Source organism: Zootoca vivipara, chromosome 11 (genome assembly GCF_965207765.1).
Source record: "Zootoca vivipara chromosome 11, rZooViv2.hap1.1, whole genome shotgun sequence".
Lineage (NCBI taxonomy): Eukaryota > Metazoa > Chordata > Lepidosauria > Squamata > Lacertidae > Zootoca > Zootoca vivipara.
The window spans coordinates 7630933-7652377 of NC_142594.1; the positions used below are offsets into that span (position 1 = coordinate 7630933).

The 21445-nt window shown below is 43.4% G+C and overlaps 2 protein-coding genes across 2 annotated transcripts in view; one reads left to right on the forward strand and one right to left on the reverse strand.

Annotated features, from left to right (window-relative positions):
* Nucleotides 1–3183, reverse strand: part of AVL9 (AVL9 cell migration associated) — a 33915-nt gene extending 30732 nt beyond the window's left edge. The window contains exon 1 of the mRNA XM_060280586.2: nt 2674–3183. Coding sequence (XP_060136569.1) covers nt 2674–2793 — 120 coding nt within the window. The 5' untranslated portion in view covers nt 2794–3183. The remainder of the gene's footprint in view (nt 1–2673) is intronic.
* Nucleotides 3184–6397: 3214 nt separating this feature from the next.
* LSM5 (LSM5 homolog, U6 small nuclear RNA and mRNA degradation associated) lies at nt 6398–10107 on the forward strand. Its single transcript, XM_035128956.3, has 5 exons — nt 6398–6462; nt 7453–7548; nt 8134–8161; nt 9285–9357; nt 9840–10107. The coding sequence occupies exons 1-5, from the start codon at nt 6417–6419 to the stop codon at nt 9870–9872; spliced, it is 276 nt and encodes a 91-aa protein (XP_034984847.1). The 5' UTR covers nt 6398–6416; the 3' UTR covers nt 9873–10107.
* Nucleotides 10108–21445: the final 11338 nt, after the last annotated feature.

Below are 21445 nucleotides of genomic sequence, written 5' to 3' on the forward strand. Positions count from 1 at the left end.
GTTTACCCACACACAACTCCCACTGAGTTCAGCAGTGAATTTTACTCCCTAGTCAATGTGCTCAGGACTATGATGTTTAGCAACATGTTTTTCAAAATCCATTTTCTGTCTTTGTCCATTCATAATCATTATTTTACATTTAAAACGGCTATCTAAGTTGACAGATACCTTTACCTGAAAATACTCACAACCTGTTCTGCCACTTCTCTTCAGATCTACCTGAAATTTAGCACCTTCTGCTAAGCATACAGCCTTTTGAGTCTGAAACCTGAGAAAATCTTTTTTCTAACTGAGTACCGTAAATATTCTCATGTGTAAGTGCGGCATATTAACTACAGCTGACAAATTGAGCCATTCCTTCTTTACAAACTTAAGTTCTGTTGATGCCAAAGTAATCACAGCCTCACCCACCAAGCAAAATATATTATTTAAACAAGGTCAAGCAAAAAATGCCAGTCTATTTATAAAGCATGAAAAAGGAACAGCCTTAAATCATACATACACATATTTATTACACTTAAGTTCTATATATGTCTACCTTGAAGGAAACTCTCTTGAATTCAGAGCACATAGGTACGTCCAAGGTATAGGATCTTAGCCATAGAAATGTGCTTCATCATAAAAGGGCATACCTGAGTCTCATAGTATATCACAAATGTATTGCAGCTCAAGAAATGTACTTTTTATTTACAGGTTAAATACTGCAAGTTAAGCAGGGGGGGGTGGTGGCAATAAAATGTTTTATGATTGAAAAGAAGAAGCCTCTGTAGTAACTCTTCACCTGATGCCATGCTAAGCTACGGTAGTATCTCACTCTTTCACTTGCTACTCAGGTTTTATGGCCACTTTTAGGTACAAAAATATATAATATATATATATCTATATGCACATGAGGCACTAACAAAATCTGTCCTGGAACTGGACAAGAGGGAAAACTGACCGAAAAGCCAGGGTGGATAAAACTCAATGATTTTAAAATAAAAAAATAAAAAATTGAATTTTTTAAATAAAATGCTTTTGGAGGAAAATCTTTCTAAACATAGTTTTCTATTTAAGTTACATTATAGTTCAAAGGTTATTCATCAGGAAATAAGGATTTGTTTTAAGTTTTTCATGTGTGCTAAAACCCAGTCTAAGTTTTTTTAAAAACAACAACAACCATTTAACCACATCAGTTAACAAACATGGATACATTTGCTATAATGTTATTGTTTTAGTTAAATAAATTGTTAAAGTTGTTATTAAGGAAATGATTATTTCTCTCCTTCCAATAAAGTACAGCAGAAAAGTTGCCCAAATATAAACAGTTAACTTATTAAACCTCACAATAATTTCATATCTGTCTATGTATTTCTAATAGTATAACCAAATCAGTATTTTTTATGTAACTGTAAAAACTACTCTGAAAATTTATTATTCCAAAAATGAAACCTTCATCTGGTTGTATATATTAAGATTATACCAGCAAGAATGAGTCTTTCTGTAAATTTTTTTATTTAAATCAAGTCTTACTGACTAGTGATTTAAATTGTGATTCAAATCGATATAATTTAAATCAAATCCACCCTGATCAAAGCTCATCGCATTCATTTCAAATGACAACCCCTTAAAGTCCCTTTCACTGTCCCATACCCTTATTTAATGCCTTCCACAAGCAAAGATAATTCTGCCAGCTTAACCCCAGGCATATGTGTCTAACGCCACAGAGGTGAGCCCAGACCTCATTTTACTTACCTCCATGCACAGGACTGCATGGCGAGTCCTATAGCTTTGCTCCCCTAGTAAGTATGTTTAGGATTATTTCACAGAATGATAGAATTGTAGATTTGGAAGGGGCATTGAAGCCCATCTAATCCAACTCCCTGCAATGCAGGAATGTTTCGCCCAATGTGGGGTCTGAACCCGCAACCCTGAGATGAAGTGTCTAATGCTCTGTTGCAGACTGAAGGTAGCTATCCTTCCTCAAACAAGTACATAAACTAAAATCTGCACTCCTCCGCAGCCAACAAGGAGCATCCACTGAAAGGTTGGAGCTGACCACTCTACTGTTTCGTTCCCCCATAATAAAAGTATTGCAGGGTGGTTATTATTATTATTATTACTTTTTCTTTTATTATTTGTTCCATTTGCCTACCACCCTTCATCCGATGATCTCAGGATGGTTCGCAGCATAAAAATGCAAAGTCAAATCAAATCAAGGATGCCGCTGTAATGCACATTTCCCTCTGAGGCTGTTACACATGCTAAAGCAGGTGTGTAAACAGGACCAGCCTGGGCGAACAAAAACTCAGGTGTGTTGGACGTGTTTTTGTTGTGTGTGTGTGTGTTTTTGTTTTGTTTTTTATAAAAAAACAACAACCACCAAGCAGTGTGCAAATTATTCACAAAATAAAAATATACAAATAGGCTGAGCTGTTTTAAAAAACAAACAACTCGCCTTGCCCAAGGCGACAAGGCACCTCCACAATTGTTCTCCTCCTGGCTGTTAACCAGAAGGTTGGTGGTTGAAGCCCACCCAGAGGAGGCTGCGGGCAGGATCCGTGCACGGCAAGGGGTTGGTCTAGATGACCCCTGGGACCCTCTTCCAAGCCTACGATTCTCACGCCGCGTGAAAGGGAAGGAGCGAAGAGGGGACGGAGAGGGAAGAGGAGAAGAAGGAGACCCCCTCCTCACCTGGCAGCCCTTCTTGTGGTGGAAGCCGACCACCGCGATGTGCAGCACGGGACCCTTGGAGCCGCCGCCGCCCCCGCCTCGAGGGTACAGGTCGCCCTTGGAGCTGCCCCTTCGCTCCATGAAGGAGCCCAGGAGCAGCAGCAGCGCCGCCGGAGGAGAAGGAGGAGGTTGTTTACCGGCGGGCTACGGGCGCCGCTTCCTTCCGCGGCCGGCCACGCCAGCCCGCCGGCGCCCGTCCTCTGAGCATGCTCCCTGGCCGCCGAGCACGCCCCGTAGCGGCCGCCGAGGAATCCGCGCCAGGGGGGCCTCTCGGCCGAGCGCGGAGGAGAGAGAGGGAGGCGCCGGGCCCCGCGGAGGGGAGAGCGGGCCCTGCTGCCGGCAAGGCCTCAATGGCGCGCGGGAGCCAGGGCCGCCTCACGGGCGCGCGAGGCCGGAGGAGGGGGAGGAAGCTGCCAAAACAGGGCGGCGGCGGCCGCCTTACCCGGTTACCTCAGGATGGTTCCTCCTGGCAACCGGCGGCCAGGGCTCTGTTCTTAAAGGTGCAGCCCGCCGGAGAATGCCAGCCCCCCCCCCCCGCCCCAAAACCTCAGCCGAGCCCAGTGTAGTCCCAGAGGAAAGAGAGAGAAAGAGAGAATGAATCTTTATTTGCGTCAGCCATAGCAATAAAACAACAATACGATGCACAAATAACAGAAATAAAAAGTCGATTACTGTATAATATAAAACACACTTTAGGGTCCTGAATCAGCAGTCAAATAGTGGACCTTCTTACTCTGATTGGCCCAGCTAGAAACCTTGCAATCTTTGCTGTCATCTGCTCATCTTGATATATGACAAGAGAAAGGACACTGTGGCAGTGGCCTGGGGACCCAGAATGGACAATGAAAGAGGGGCGATAACCTTATTCCTCAAGTCTTTATAAAGTGCAAGCCAGAAGGGCATGCACCAGCAATTCGCTACTGCCATCTCCACAGGGACATAAGCATTTTTCGTGTGGAATCTGTTGGAACAGTCCCTCGAATACAGCTGAGGGCAATACATTCAATTTTTCAAGAGTAAAAGTGCACCTATATTTTAGAATTGCTAGGTTATGCTGATAGGGTGCCAGAGAGTCGAAATGGGAAGGTGGAAAATAGTCATTTTCCTTATTGTGGCCAAGTTCTGACGCTGGATATCATTTAGGCACTGACAAATTAGACTGTTTGCTTTAAGTAGCCCCAGAGGTGTGCCCATTTCTTTCTCTTATCATGTTTGTACACTGCCTTTTTTTTCTGCCAAGGAGCTCGAGGGGAAGCATGTGGTTCTCCTGCTCCCCATGTTGTCCTCGCAGCAACAACCCTGCATAGGTGCCAGGGCCCTGCTGGAGCACCCACAAAATTTCCCATGAAGGGGCCAGGCACTTTTTTCTTTATTTTTAAATAATTTTACATATCTGGTTTTACAAAATCAACCACACAATTAACATTCTTGAAAACATTGCAAATAAAACAAGATTCTTTTGAATCTTAGGACTTCCCTTCTCCCCTCCATGCAAGCCTGTGAGGATGGTTAGGCTGAGCGACAGCGGTCACCCAGGGAGCTTCATGGCTGAGTGGGGACTCAGTCTGATGCTCTAACCACTATGCCACACTGGCCAATATCGTAATCTTAATTGTATGCTGCCTGTCCATAGTGAAAACTGCTGAAGGCAGATCGCGAAATGGGAAGATCTACCTTGACGGACGAAGTTTTGGGCATCACATGGTAGGACAGAGCGTCGGACAAAGTCTTTCCCAAGTCCACATTCCCAGCATGTTCGCAGTCCTGTCTCGGCAACATCTATGCTGGCTTGGTCATGTCCACGGAATGAACAAGTGGACATGTTCATAGGAACATGTGGACATGTTCCTATTGGGGAGCTGGCTAACTCTGCATTACCGGTACAAAGATGTCTGCAAACATGACATGAAGGCTGGGAATACCATCCCCGCCATGTGGGAATCCCTGTAGGCAGCCCTGTATAGAGAAGTTTTTAATGTTTGATGTTTTATTGTGTTTGATGTTTTAATTTGCTGGAAGCCACCCAGAGTGGCTGGGGCAACCCAGTCAGATGGGCGGCATATAATTTTTTTTTTACTACTACTACTGACAACTGCAGTGCCTTTGTGGGTTCTCTCACTACATACACAATCAAGAGGTTGCTGTGGTTAGGAGGCTGGGATTGTGCTTTGCTTTCCATCATTTGCCTCCCTTCAGTTCAGTTACTGATTCTCTTTCCTCTCTCAGTGGAGAAATTTGGTGGGTGGGGACCACTAAGTGTATGGTTATAGCACAGATCAGGGCACAAGTCTGGAACATGTGACATCTGGCCAATGAAAATCAGCATATTTGTTTAATGTTACATTAAAAGGTAGCCCCTATAACTGGCGCAGAGAGAAAGTAGCTTGAATGAGCCAGTTGTATGATACTGATTACAAGGCATGCATTATTATACACAGTGCTAGAAAACTTGTTACCTTTGGTACTATGGATTAAAAGCTGGCAATTTACCAGCAACATGGGGGATATGTACCAGCATCAGTTGGTACCCATAGTAAAAAAATAAGAACCAGACTAGAGCTCATTTACACTAGTTGTGGTGTCATCACTCTAGCGCAGGATTTCCCAAACTTGGGTCTCCAGATGTTTTTGGACAATTCCCACAATCCCTGGTCCTGTTAGCTAGGGAAAGCCTACTCTAGCGCATGACAATATATACACATACATCCCTTGGCCTGACCACCCCACCCCCAACAGTTTTCTAAGTGGGGAAGTGGGGAGCAGGCAAGAATGCAGGCTTGACCCTGACTATATATCATACATAGCAAAGCCCGTGGCCTTTAAGCTTGTGTTTGGGAAACCTCTCATTGCAAATGCCATTTGTTCTACAGTATTTAGGAAGGGCACGTACACGAATTGGATGGGTACTGAATGCTTGACTAATCTCCAAGGTTAGAACACAAAGGTGGGAAGAGATGATATTACAAATAAGACACCTGTAGCACAATGTTATGGTTGTTTTTTACTTTATTGATATTTTCTTTTATCGAAGTACTTGAATGTTGTACAGCTGAATGAAACAAATAAATATTTTTTAAAAAAAGAACACAAAACGACGGGCTCAAATCCATCTTTTTGACATGCTACAGATTTAAAAAACGGGTGGATATCGAAACCCATATTTTAAAGGGATGCAACCCTTGGAGGCCTGATTCTTGTGCATTTTCAGAACTCCGGCCTTTCGAGTCCTACTTCGGCCAAAATCCAAGCGCCCGAGATTTTCCATACCAAGGTCCAATCTAAGAACAGATGGGCGAAAAGATACCCTCGAGCATGCACAAAGTGTCTTCCCCTTTACCACACACAGCCCGCATTTAGGTCTTTGTGGAGGCAATAAAAAGAGTTCCAGGAGATGCGTTTCAGATTTAAAGCACGGCACACTTTAAAAAAAGAACCAAACCAGGGTAGGGCTTAGCTTTTAAAGTTAGCGCTCGGTCGTCACGTGGCCCTCGGCCTCGACTTGCGCTGGGATTCCTTTTCGAGGGCTTTCCTAGTTCGATTGCTCTCTTATCGATTCGCCGAGTCTGTTCAAGCTAGAACAGTCTGCTTTGTTATGAGTGGCCGGGGATGCAAGAGCCCGCCTCCCCCGGTATTTATTTATTTATTTTTTCCACCAGTGAGGAATAAGAGGACGGCGGATTCGATTAGTCAGGCCTCGCGGCAAAATGGCGGCCAACGCGACTACCAACCCGTCTCAGCTTCTGCCTCTTGGTAAATGAATGGCGGGCGCTCGTCTCTGAGCGGTGTAGCCGGGGGAGAGGGTTAAAGAAAGGGCGGGAGGGGGAGGGGAAATAGGGTGGGGGAGAAGTGGGGTGGGGTGGGGAGAGAGGGTTGAAATGGGTGGGGGAGGGGAGAAATAGGGTGGGGAAGAGGGAGGAAATAGGTGGATGGGGGAGAGGGGGGAGGATGAGGGAGATGAGAGGAGGGGGGGGCAAGTGCAGCATTTGTACGTGTGACATCATGGCCACATACCTGGGGCAAAGTTACACACAGCATGGAGAGGAGGGTTCTTTCCTCTCTCATGGCATAGCTGCCAAGTTTTCCCTTTTCTCGCGAGGAAGCCTATTCAGCATAAGGGGAAATCCCTTAAAAAAAGGGGATAACCTGGCAGCTATGCTCATGGGCATCCAATGAAACCGAATGTTGGAAGATTTGGGATGGATAAGGAAGCGTTTCTCCATGCAGCACAGTTAGTTCAGCTGTGGAACTCGCTTCCACAAGAGGCAGCGATGGCCCCCAACTGGACCCACTTCTAAGGAGGATTGGACAGATTCATGAAGGATAATAAGCCAGTAGCGATGGCTACTAAGTGCAATGGCTGTGTTCTGCCTCCACAGTTGCAGCCAACAATGCTCCTGAATGCTAATTGCTGAAAAGCAGGGAAAGGTTCAGAACTGAAATCACATTAAAATTTGAGGCTCTAGCAATCCTTTTATTATGTATATGATCATAATCGGCTCCCAACTGCATCTTTTGAACTTTGGGATTATTTAATTGACCCACTGGATTTAGCTAATGAAGTAATATGCTAGTGTCCCCTGCTATTAAGATTACTTTTAGTTTTGGATGCAGACTGTTTTGTAAATGATGTATGTTTAAAATCATTAGTAACTGAAAACACAATTTGAAGAAAGAGACAGTGCACATACTTTTGTACATACATTAGTAACTGCTAATTAAATGCTTTTTTCTGATTAACAGAGCTCGTGGACAAGTGCATAGGCTCACGAATTCACATCGTGATGAAAAGTGATAAAGAAATTGTTGGCACACTCCTAGGATTTGATGACTTTGTCAGTATCCTTTACAAGAAATAATGTGGAAGCTTTTGACAGTTTTCTTTTTGGGTGTGTTTTTTTGTAAGCAGCTGTTTAAAACAACGTTCCCATGGAAAGGGAGTTCTGGTGTTTTGAATTGGATAAAAGTAGATCTGCATTTAGGTTCATACATTTTTGGTTTGCACTGCAACTGTGCAAGTTCATTTGCAGCCACTGGGCTTCTGCGAATACTGTGTCTGCAGTACTGACAGATGGTGCCTGTACATAATGGATGGGGTATTATATCCTCGTCCTCCAGATGCTGCTGGACTATACCACCCCTCATAATTGGCCATGCTGAATGGAACTGATGGGAATTGGAGTCCAACAAGATCTCAGGTTCCCTACCAGTGTTGTACATCATTTTTCCAGGCTGCAAGCCTAGTACCTGTTGCACATGCTCTGAGCCACTTGTGTGGCAGCCATGTATTATGTGAACAGGGCCTACACCTTGATAATGTAAAAACACTGTTAACCATCTTGGATATCTACTCATCTAATGAATGCAGGGGAAAATGTGAATTACTACTTTTGTAGTAACTTTTTCCTTGACACCAGGCTTCAGACATGGTACTGGAAGATGTTACAGAATTGTAAGTATGGTTGCTTCTGGCTTTCAATCTCAGCACATCTTGTACCAACAGTTGTCTTTACTTTCACTCACTCTTCAGAACTTGCTCTCTTGACCTCTCCCACACTTGGACATAGGCTGACAATATTAGCTACTTTTGTGAGAGGCATGCTGTAATACTGTTCACCAGTTTTCAGAAAAAGCAGAGTGTAATTCTCCTAAGGTGAGAGTGGAGCATTATCTTAGTGGTAGGAGGCACCAGCTGGGGAGCCCCCAAGGGAAGAAGGCTCAGAGCCCGAGGTTTGGTAGTGGGACTACGATAAGTGGTCAGAGGGAAAAGAGGGAGCAGATTGGGAGGAGGTGTCGGAAGCTGAAGAGGTAACAGGGTTTAGTGAGCAGGAAGACGCTGTGGTAGAGAGCAGTCCAGAATCGGGGCTGGAGAGGAGGGGGGACGAGAAACAGATGAGGTGGACCTTTGAAGAAGCCAGGGGGTCTCCCCCTCCTGTTGTGACCAGCTTCCCCCCCCCCCCCAGTATCCCAGGACCAAAAGAAGTATGAAGAGGGTGGAGCAGAGACAGACACATCAATGGAGTCTCAGATTGCTTGGGAAGGACCCAGGGGAAGTGGAGACTTAAGCAGCTGTGGGAAGGCAGGGACCTTCCGTCCTCACAACTGCCTCATTGAGGCAAGATCTACTGGGAAGAATTGCTGTGTTCACTAGGCCTGGCCTCCTGAGCTGTTTGTTTCTTTGAATGAAGAGTTAACTTCATTGATGCTGTGTGAGTTATTATTATCCTGCTCTTGGCACCTGCCCCCTGACACTGGGATGCTCCTCTCTACAAATCCCCAGACTACTGTGGCAGTATCTTTCAGAGGTACTCATTCCTTACTTTTCACGTTAGCTATAAGGGTACAGTTGCAACAACTTCCCTTCCCATGCTATTCTAGGAAAGTACCAATTGCAGAACAATGTGGGCAAGATTGCTGCAATTTATCTTACCAGTTTTCCCCATTTGGGTGGTTCTGGCATGGAGAGTAGCAGTCTCTTATCAGATAATTAAGACTTGAATGAAAAATAGGTAGCTAGTTTTCATCAAACTTTCTAGTTTTGTATCCTTTTTTCCTGTTTGTCTTGTGTTCAACAGTGAGATCACACCTGAAGGACGAAGAATTACAAAGCTAGACCAGATTTTGCTAAATGGAAATAACATAACAATGGTAAGTAATTATTCTTACATTTCTGCCCCTAGTTAATTTCTGCCAACTAGGCCAAACTGTAGTCAACTGTGGAAGCTTGGTTAATTCAGAAACTGGTCAGAAACTGAAACAAAATCCAATAAAATGCCAAAAAAAATTGAAGTGGTACTCTAAAAAAGAACTGAGATGTTGCATGTTCTGAGTCACGGAGGTGGAGATATGGCCCATTTTGTGTGGGGGTCTCAATAAATGTAAAACAAGGGAATATAAGCTATTCTAATGTAATTTATTTACAGATACACATGTGTATATAATCTTTTTTTGACCTGAAAAATTCAAGGTGGCTTATACAATGGCCTGCTTCACACAGACAGGCCAATAGAACTGATCTTGCTGGGCATGTTTCTGTAGCTCCATCCTTGAGAGAGGGTAGAATGGTTGTACATAACTTTTCTAGATGAAATGCTTATGTTCTTCATCTTCTCATGTGAACTTTCTTTCAGCTGGTTCCCGGAGGAGAAGGACCAGAAGTGTAAATAAAGTCATATGCCATTATTGAAGACTTCCTGTTAAAGCTTCTGTAGGAATATATTGATGAAATTTGATGCGTTTTTTTATTTTTTACATTTATAGAAAGGCAGATTTCCATTTCAGGAAAAATGCATCGTTAACAAAGACTTTGTAAGTTAAAATCATGACTTTGTTGTAAAGGCAAAACTAACTTGCTGTTCAGAGCAAGGCAATAAAGAGGTTTTTTTTTAATAAAAAAAATAACTGCATTGAACAGAGTTGTTTTTGTAACTCTGGCATTTTAGATGTCAGATAAAACCAGGAATTTTGAATGGTTCTGGTTCAGGCTGCTTAGAGCAGGTTATGAGCTAGTTATAAATATTTCTTACCTTTTACCTATATGAGCTGGTTAAGCTGTGGTTCATAATGTGTAGGGGAATTGTTTTCTCATGCATTTCTCTCCAGCTTTCCTTCCTTGTCCCCACAGCCTAGAGTTTTAGGCTGCGATAGTAAATACCTTGTTAAAATACCTTGTGATTTTATTTCTGTCAGATGAAAACAAATGTTAACTGCTCAATAGGTTGAGATAAAAATAAGTAAAAGGAAGAGGAGAGATTTCTATCGCCAAATCCTTATCATATTATACCAATTATGGTACATAATATCATTCCCCATTAAAACACTATTTTGTCTTGCTGTAGAAGTGGCTTGTCTAATTAAAAGATGTTCTCAAGAACCAAATAAAGTATATGGAAGGAAGAAAATGCACCTGTATCCTTTAAACAACGGACACCACAGTTAATTCCTATAATATTTAAATTTAAACTGGTTTCATACTACAATGTTAACATTATTCATAGAATTGTTGAGTTGGAAGGCACCATGAGGATCATCTATTCCAACCCCCTGCAGTGCAGGAATCTTTTGTCCAACATGGGGCTCAATCCCACGACTGTAAGATTTAAGAATCTCATGCTCTACCGATTGAGGCAGGGGTCAGCAAACTTTTTCAGCAGGGGGCACTGTCCCTCAGACCTTGTGGGGGGGCAGATTATATTTTGAAAAAAACAAGGAACAAATTCCTGTGCCCCACAAATAACCCAGAGATGCATTTTAAATAAAAGGACACATTCTACTCATATAAAAGCACACTCATTCCCGGACCATCCGCTGGCCAGATTTAGAAGTCGATTGGGCCAAATCCGGCCCCTGGGCCTTAGTTTGCCTACCCATGGATTGAGATAAAATAAGCACAAAAAGCCTGGTCGTATATGCTTAAAGGGGGTAAAGGGGACCCCTGATCATTAGGTCCAGTCGCGGACGACACGGGTTGCAGCGCTCAACTCACTTCACTGGCCAAGGGAGCCGGCGTACAGCTTCTGGGTCATGTGGCCAGCATGACTAAGCCGCTTCTGGCGAACCAGAGCAGCGCGCAGAAACGCTGTTTACCTTCCGCCTTTATCTACTTGCACTTGACGTGCTTTCCAACTGCTAGGTTGGCAGGAGCTGGAGCTCACCCCGTTGCGGGGATTCAAACCGCCGACCTGATCGGCAAGCCCTAGACTCTGTGGTTTAACCCACAGCAAAACAATGCAAATATTTCCTCTTCATTAATCTTAAAAAATAGTCAGTATATGAGAGATTTTTTTTTACAGTGTTTTAACAAAGCCAGCTTTCCTAAATGCATTTACTTGGAAATTGGTTTACTGACTACTCTGATCTTCAGATTTAATGCTAAAGTTTTTTTCTTACAGTTGTGCTGCTCAGCTTACACTTCTAGATAACCGGAGGGAATTGACAGAGAATCCTTGTCTGTAGACAGTTTTTGGCATTCGAAATTAGTGATAAGAAACATGAAGTTACTATGCAGGGTAACTAGAGTTTAGTTTTCTATAGAGACACAAACAGCTCAACTGTTTTCAGACTTAAGAGCACCTTTAAAAAAATGCACTCAACAAGATGCTAGATCTTGCTGTATGAAATCTTGTCCTGCTTTAATTAAGCAAAAATTGCAAACTGAAGCAAGTTTATCCTACTTGGTGCCTTGAATTCTGTTCTCTGTATATAGGATTTGAGGCAGATGAGGAGGCGGTTGCTTCTGTCAGTACAAGATGAGGTACTTCTTTTCACTACCCTTCTGCTGGCAACCCACCATGTCCACTGAAAAATCCTCCCAAAGACTGACCTCAAAGCATAATGGGATGGAACAAGGAAGGAAAATTGGTGGTGGTGACTTCTCCCCTGTATGTGAAAGTGCCTTCTTTCCACTGTATTCTTTCCACTGGTATTCTTTCCACTAGGGGGAGACGATGGAAGTTAGCATTTTAACTGAACTATGGCAGCTTTAAAACAATGCTCTTGAGTCTGAACCATAGAGTTTTCACGGAAGAGAGGAAGTTTTGTCTTGCCCAAAGTACTTGTTTGTCATCAGCTGTGCTGACTGCATTAATGTTCACATTGTCATTTGATAGAAGCAAAGTAGGATGCTATACCTGAATTCTTAATTCCCCCCCACCCCAATTATAGGAAGTTGTTTAGTAGGAGCTACTTCTACAAAAATAGAATATCATGGCCAAAAGACATGTGGCACATGTGCTAAGGAATAGACATGATGGGCTTCCGGATTCAGCGCCAGCGTCGATCGGCGGGGCTTTGTCTCGTCTCCGAGACGGCCCGTCTCTGCTAGGAGTGGGGAGGGCAGCGAGAGCGACGCTGCGCCCCTTAGAACCTCGGGAAGGGCGTCCCGAGGGCAATTTGCTCAGCACAGACCCAAACCGGACTCCCCAACTCTTCGGCTAGCTCTAATAAGAGCTCCGGAGTGAGGAGGGTAGAAGTCGCGGGGGCCATTTTGAGCGGCAACGTTATTCTAGCAGGGAGAAGCTTCAAGCCGAAGGCGGAGAGCGCTGGATTCTTCCGAAAATAAAACGATTGGAAAAGACTGTAAGTAATCTCATGATTTGGATTATTATAAAACAATTTGGATCTGGGAGAGAGGGGAGAAAAGAGGAAGCCACCCCCCCCCCACGGCAACAAAAGAGACAGTAAATAGAAACCCGAAGCCATAAACAGAAGATTTACAATTCAAAGGATCCCTCAAAGGCATCAAAGAGAATCTCCCCTTTGATGCAGGGTGAAAAGGGGAGAGAGACTGCGGTTTATGACTGCCCTGCAATAAGAGGTACAGCCTAAGAAAAAACCTGTCTTTCCACTCGGGAGCCGGCAGCCCAGACAACCCAGTGAGTTGTCAGGATTTATAAGTCAAATTTTATTTCACTTTGTATTTCTGGACTTTGTGGAATTTCTTTTTTGGCTTAAGTGTTTGTGAAATGTGAGTTCGAACTCTATTGTCAATAAGACTTGAAGAATGCAGCCAGCTTGTTAAAATGGAGTCGAAAAAATAAACTGTGATCATATTCCACCCCACGTGACAAGTTTTGACCTTGGCAGGACTGAAATATGTCAACAAAAAAGTGTTCCCCTGAGTTCCAGCGGTCTGTTTTGACCTTAATGTGGGAAACAAGAATAGAGTTATGTCAAGAGGAGACACGACGGCAAGAGTTACAGAAAAAATTCCAGGAGGTGATGGCGGAATATGATTTTTTAGGAGATGAAGCTTTTGACACTGAAAAAGATGAATGTGAGAATGACAAGGATGGGGAAGGAAAAGATGAAGATGAGGATTGTGATGATTCAACACAAAATGAAGCACACCACGAAAAAAATGATGACTCTACTCTACAAAAAGTTGGATGGAGTGCCCTGCTTTTGAGGGGGGCACGATTGGTATTATTGGAACTCCAGAACGCCCACAGGGAAGAAGGAAAAAATATGCAGAGAAGAGAAGAAATCCAGGGGTCCTGTATGGTGGCCTGGATGGCAAAAGACTGTAAACAGGGGGTGGGGTGAAGGGAAAGTGATGTTGTGATTAAGGATGGATTAACAGGTTTATAACTGGTCTGCTGATTTTGGAACTTGCTGGATTGGGGGGGTGGAGCCGGCAATCGGGGATGTAAGGTTAAATTGAGAATAGTTATAGTTTTAAAAGTGAATGGATTTTGGAAAATGTGAAAATATGGAGGCTTATAGAGGGAGAAAAAACAAAAAATTAGGCACGGGAAGAGAAAATGGGAGTTTGATTTCTCAGTGATTTGAATATTAGATGAAAATGTTAACAATTGATTTATAAGTTGTATAAGATGCAAAGGTGTATTTTTATAAAGTAAGAAACTGTTGCAGATGATTAAAAAGGGATGAAAACCGGGGAGGGGGGGGGAGGGGAAGCCCACAAAATATGGTTTTACAACTATGAATGCAAGAAAATTTTTTTTTGTTTTGTATTGTTTTTTCTTTTTTCTTTTTTCGCCCTTTCTTTTTCTTTTTCCCTTTTTTCCTATTTCTATTTTTCTCTTTTTTTTGGGTATGACAATAGATGGTTGGATGGATGTCCTCCTGCGTACTGCCCTGGTTTGCTGGAGCTCCCTGGTGGCAGGGGGGGGGCTTTGGGGTCAGGGGAGGGGGGGGAGGACAGAAACCCAAGCATAAAATGGACCATCTCTGACTGTTCACATACATGGGATACTTCTGTGGCAGGGGAGGACCCATGTGGGTGGGTAGGAAGGAGGTGGAAAAGGGGTTTAAGTATGTACCGTTTTTTTGCTTTTTTGTATTTTGTAAAATTAATAAAAAGTATGTTCAAAAAAAAAAAAGGAATAGACATGATGAGATTAATTCCATTCTTGCTACGATCCAGTGTATACATACCTAGGAATAAGTTCCACTGAACTCAACAGGACTTACTTCTGAGCAGACATGCATACGATTGATGTGTCTGTAAGGATTTTCCAGAGCATCACATAAGGAATTAATTGGTAACTGCAAGTCATCAACCTTAGCTTCATTTCTACAAACGCTTTTGCACCTTATTCTTAGAGTATATTCAAATAAAGACCTCATTTATCCAGAGAACATAAACTTGTTAAAATGACTGTTGGTAAGTTTTTAGCCCTTCGATCTTAAAAAGTGACTAATGAAATATATGAAACCTGCATCTAACTCCAATCCAGCATAAAGCCAAAGCATTTTCAATACAATACTTGACAAATTCTTAGTCCCTAAAGATTACCAGGCCAGCAACTGTGTGTCTCTCTTTAAACGCAATATATGTGCAGTACCACATGACAAGTTACCAGGCAACTGCACAAGCCAGATGCACTGGGAGTTACAAAGCAGCTGGTCAATTGCTTTCAACCAGTGGAAAAGTACAGACTCACTTCTGAGCTTGAGCCTTTTTATCTAGTTTATGGATGATTTCTCTCCCACCCCCTGATTTCAGCCCTGACTCCAGTAGTAATTGCCCTTTCGGGGGTGGGGGTGGGGTTAATTTATTAGAATCCCAGCGACATTCTTAAAATATGCATTTTAAACTTTTAAGATCAAGGTGGCAAGTTATTTTTTGTTCAGTTTTGCATGATGCCACTAGGATAAAGATATTTACTGTTGCTTGTTCAATAGTTTCTCTTAAATAGAGTAGCTTGTCTTTGTTACTCTGGTCAAAGGAATTGACTCCTTGGAAGCAGATAGCAGATCTGCGCGCGCGCACACACACACACACACACACACACCCTACATGCCTGGATAGAAGGTTGGTTAGAGTGTGGGGCTGATAATGCCATGGTTGCAGGTTCGATCCCCATATGGGACAGTTGCATTTTCCTGAATTGCAGGGGGTTGGACTACTAGATGATGCTCAGGGTCCCTTCCAACTCTCTTCCAGTTAGTATGACTCTTATGTAAAGCACATCCCCACTGCTGCAGAGACTCCTGAGCTCCAATTCCATCACCATTTGTAAACTATATTTCCCAGGATTCTTTGGGGTCTGGGATGTGCTTTAAATGTACGGTGACTCATATTGTTGGCATGTGACTTGATCAAGCATGCAGAATTCAATTTGCTCTGTATAATAGAATTGGAGAACTGGAGGGGGCCACATGGGTCATCTAGTCCAACCACCTGCAATGCCGGAATCGTTTTGCCCAACGTGGGGCTCAAACCCACTGCCCTGAGATGTAGAGTCTCTTGTTCTACCAAATAGTTATCTAGAAAGCCAGTAGGACATTTTTGGAAGGAAGGACAACATTACTTTTAATACCCATGAGATGATATTTTCTGGTATGTGTTTTAATCTTCTGGCTTGGACTCCGAGTTTTTTAAAAAACCTTTTTATGCATTTGTACTCATATGCAAGTTTTACTGGAAACAGGCACAGATTTTGTGTGTTAATCTAGAAGGAATTCAGCCCTCCACTCTCTCCCTTACTGCTCCTGACTGACAATCCCTTAGCTTTCAAAAGCACATAATTTATTCAGTCTTAAATCCTATGTTAGCATTGTCCTTCCCCATCCCACATACTCCTTGCCTCTTCTGTTTTTCTTCCTTTCAGACATTTGTTTTAATTATGCCCCAGCACCACAGCTTTCACCCTTCTTCATATTCCTTCTTTCTGCTCAGTTTTCCAGTTTACAAAGTGCACTGCCTCTTTCTTCCTATCTACTCCCCACTGCCAACATATTAGTCTTGTTGCAGGCCAGTTACCAACCTTTTCCCAATTCACTCATTTCCCTCTCAGCAGCTGTCCAACTTTCCATGAGTATTACTTCACCTTGAGTTATTGGAATGTTGTGACATCACAGCAGCTTAGCCAATGGTTTGAGAGAAGGACCAGCTGAAAAGGAACAGCCAATTTTTAGCTTGACACTTTATACCAGGCACCCCCAAACTCGGCCCTGCAGATGTTTTGGGACTACAACTCCCATCATCCCTGACCACTGGCCCTGTTAGCTAGGGATGATGGGAGTTGTAGTCCCAAAACATCTGGAGGGCCGAATTTGGGGATGCCTGCTTTATACCTTAGATCAGGCATAGGCAACCTTGGCTCTCCAGATGTTTTGGAACTGCAACTCCCATGATCCCTAGCTAACAGGGCCAGTGGTCAGGGATCATGGGAGTTGTAGTGCCAAAACATCTGGAGAGCCAAGGTTGCCTATGCCTGCCTTAGATGAAGGAATAACACAGCTGTATCTTGTTGGTCCTCATGAATAAGTCAAGTGATCCCCATGCATGTGTGAATGATGTTCCAAGACATTGCATAAAGAATTGCTGGTTAAATTGCTATGTATCAATAGGAACATGAGGTTAATTCTGAAAATCTCAGCTGCCTTTGGTAGGGAAACATGGAAAAAGTTACCTCGTAAGAGAAAATCATGTGAATGATTCATACTGCCCAGGGGTTTGCAGTGTTAATCAGAACACAGTGACTTGTCTCCAGATAGGAGCTGGTTGTTAAGCTCTGCCAATGTGAGATTTATCAATGTTTGTCCAGGGCATTGAATTTTCAACTGCTCTTGGGAGGTGGGAGGCTGTATGGAAATAAAGGAGAGCTGAAAACATGGTGTTTCATCACAACAGCCACAAAATATGAGATGTTAGGATGGTGGTTTACGGTCTGCAGAATAATACGCAGCAGCTGCCTTGCACTAACTAGCCTAGTAATTGTTGTGGCAGGGTTCCCCAATAGTCAGAGTAGTCAGCAATGTTCATCACTTGGTTAAAACAAAAATCTTTGCCACAAAGATTTATAAAACATGACAGGGTGGGATTTACACTGTCTTGTTACTGATCGGTAAGAGAGATGAGAACACTTTATGAGAGGAGAACACTGGGTGAAAACGATGCTGTTATGCAACTACTTCTGGTGCAGAGAAAATGTAAGATAGAATTGGCTTCGCAGTATGAAATAGTTGACAGGAGCTAATGGTTTCTACGATGAAATAAAAACATGTCTGCTAAGTGAGTGCTGTTATTTCTTCAACGAATATTGAGGGTAGTAATGGATTATGCTTCGTTTTGTGGTGGAATACAATTTCAACCAACACATGGAATATAAGTGCACTTTCAGTCACTTTACACTACACTAGATTCTCCTCAAATAAGTCCACATTGTGAGAAAGGTTCTCCCTGAATGCAGGGAGAACCTGACTTTCTGTAGAGATGACTCTTTCAAAACAAAGTTTATTTTCAGTTGCCTGAAAACTATTGTATGGTGGTTTCTTTACTTACCCAGTTTAATTATCAATATACAATATTTGACTGGATAATAAGCAACGGACTAATCATTTCATCTAGTAACTTCTCTGTAATATATATTTTGTTTGTAAAACTTTACACATATTAAAATATGGTCTCTCCTATATTAAAAAATCATTACCATTCATTATGAGCTTATCCATTGGGAATTAATTGTTGCATGAACACAACTGGTGTCTGTATTAAGCCAGGGGAGCATTTGTCTCTTTGCAAAATATTTTCCTGTCCTATTGACGTCGTTTAGTGATTGAAGAAAACCCTCAAAGGAGTTGTGAGTAAATGGACATCTTGAATTCAACTAAAACTGTAATTTCTTTCTGCAAACCCCAAAAAGGAAATGTATCTCTGGCAGATGTCTTCCTTCAAATAAAGTAGGCCTAAATGTGTTTCAACAGTCTTGAGGCTTTGCTGTTTTATGGAATTGTGCTTTCAGCAAACATTTGATTTGATTTTTTCCCCTTTTTTGGTGGTTGGTCCAGAACAAAAAGTTTATATCATAGGTGCAAATAGTGAACACTAGCTCATAACTCACTAAAATGTCAGGGGTTTTGCCTCTAGAAATTGAAATAACCACTTTCCATGTTTCACATGCTGTGCAGCTGGTTCTCTATACAAAGGAGTTATATTTCCTAGTGGGCAGAGGATTAGCAGTGTTCTGAAAGCAAGGTGGCTAGCTTTGAAATGCTTGAGGGCGGTGATGAGGAAATGTGCAGTTTGTTTCAAAAGCTGTGGGTCCCTTTTGGAGCAGAGGGTCTATAAGAAGCAAGGCCTTTTGGAACAAGCTGATGGAGCTGCTAAAGTAACATTCCTCTGATGAAAATAGGGGTGTCTTATTCTATTATTGGGACCCAGGTGGTGCTGTGGGATAACCACTGAGCCTAGGGCTTGCTGATCAGAAGGTCGGCTGTTCGAATCCCTGTGACGGGGTGAGCTCCCGTTGCTTGGTCCCAGCTCCTGCCAACCTAGCAGTTCGAAAGCATGTCAAAGTGCAAGTAGATAAATAGGAACCGCTATAGCGGGAAGGTAAACGGCGTTTCCATGTGCTGCTCTGGTTTGCCAGAAGCGGCTTTGTCATGCTGGCCACATGACCTGGAAGCTATACGTTGGCTCCCTCGGCCAATAATGCGAGATGAGCGCGCAACCCCAGAGTCGGTCACGACTGGACCTAATGGTCAGGGGTCCGGTCCCTTTACCTTTTATTCTATTATTATTACTACTACTACTACTACTACTACTACTACTGCTACTGCTACCTGCCCATCTGACTCGGTTGCCCCAGCCACACTGAGCGGATTCCAACATATATAAAAACATAATAAAACATTAAACATTTTTAAAAATCTTCCCTAGACAGGGCTGCCTTGAGATGTCTTCTAAAAGTTGTATACCGTGTTTCCCCTTTTTTAAGACGTAGTCATTATATAAGCCATAGCAGGATTTCTAAGCAATTGCGCGATACAAGCCATACCCCGAAAATAAGACATACTGATAGACCCTTCACCCAGTAGCAATAACCCCCCTCCCGCCAGCCAACCCCCCCTTAAAAATATCTCCATTTTGCTGTCGCTCCACAGACACGTATTTCCTTTAAAAGCTTGTAAAAATGCACTGAAGAGCCGTAGCTGCTGGCTGCCGAAGCCTCGTGACCTCCGTGAGCGCGTCTGTCTCTCTCTCTCCCCCCGCCCCCTGCGTCTCTCTCTCTCTCTCTCTCTCACACACACACACACACACACACACACACACAGAGAGAGAGAGCACCCACCTCTCGCTTCCCCCCACCTTTCCCTTCCATTCTATGCGCCCACCCCTGAGTTGCCTGTTGATTTCCTCTTGACGGGAGAGGGGCGATTGAATGCAAAGGCTGTTTTCCCTTTAAGGGAGAGATCTCCGTGTGCGCGTCTGTGTCCTCTGTCTCTCTGTCTCTCTCTCTCTCTCTCTCTCTCACACACACAGAACCCACCTCTCGCTTCCCTCCACCTTTCCCTTCCATTCTATGCGTCCACCCATGAGTTGCCTGTTGATTTCCTCTTGACGGGAGAGGGGCGATTGAATGCAAAGGCTGTTTTCCCTTTAAGGGAGAGATCTCCGTGTGCGCGTCTGTGTCCTCTGTCTCTCTGTCTCTCTCTCTCTCACACACACAGAACCCACCTCTCGCTTCCCTCCACCTTTCCCTTCCATTCTATGCGTCCACCCATGAGTTGCCTGTTGATTTCCTCTTGACGGGAGAGGAGCGATTGAATGCAAAGGCTGTTTTCCCTTTAAGGGAGAGATCTCCGTGTGCGCGTCTGTGTCTCTCTGTCTCTCTGTCTCTCTCTCTCACACACACACAGAACCCACCTCTCGCTTCCCTCCACCTTTCCCTTCCATTCTATGCGTCCACCCATGAGTTGCCTGTTGATTTCCTCTTGACGGCAGTCTCCTGTGTCTGATTGTTGTCTCCTTGCAGCCTTCCTTTCTACCTTATGCTTGCTTGTCTGTGGAGCTGCCCCTTTAAGGATTTGTAAGTAGTCTGGATCGCAGTCCTTGCCTTGGGGACTTTTTTAAAAAAATTAAGGACTTTTTCCTTCTTGCTGTTTGTGAGCACAAAAGTTAAACTGCCGGTCCTAGCTTCCTTTACCCACAAAATTTTACCTTGCTAGCTCAATTGCTTCTTAATTGCTACCATTTACCAAGTCAGCAATCTTAATTGCTGTTTAGCTGGCTTCTTTGTTCTCAGCAGGTAGCTTCTTTGCTATCAGTGATAGCACTACAAAGTTCTGGTTACAGGTAGGTAGCCGTGTTGGTCTGGGTCGAAGTAAAATAAAAAAATTCCTTCAGTAGCACCTTAAAGACTCATACCAAAATAAAACTTAGTTGGTCTTTAAGGTGCTACTGAAGGATTTTTTTTATTTTAGCACTACAAAGTGTTACATTGTTGGAACTTAAGTCTTGGGCAGCTGGCTAGTAGAGATCCTTATTTGCTTTACTATAGGCTACTGCTAGGACTGTATCACACAGATAGATTCCATTATACTGGTTTAGATTTAAGAAGCTCCAGTGTAGCAGATTGCTATTAAGTGAGTCCCCACATCAGAGGAGAGAGAGAGCAGCCCTTTGCGAACATCCCAGGGCTGGGGAGAGAGGGCTGGGCCAGGGACGCACACACCTCCCTTCCCTCAGACTCATAATAAAAATACGAGTAAGACATCCCACCAAAAATAAGCCACCCTGTGGTTTTTTGAGAAAAAAAAGTAATAAGACGGTGTCTTAAAAAAGGGGAAACACGGTAGTTACTTTTCTCCTTTGCTCGGGGGGGGGGGGGGCTGTGTAACTCCATACCCTCCCAACATTTCTCTGATGAAAATAGGAGTGTCCCAAGGAAAAGTGGGACACTCTGGGTTCAAATCAGAACCTGGGATGGCTTCAGTAAAGCCGGGACTGTCCCTGGAAAATAGAGACACTGGAAGGGTTGGGTTT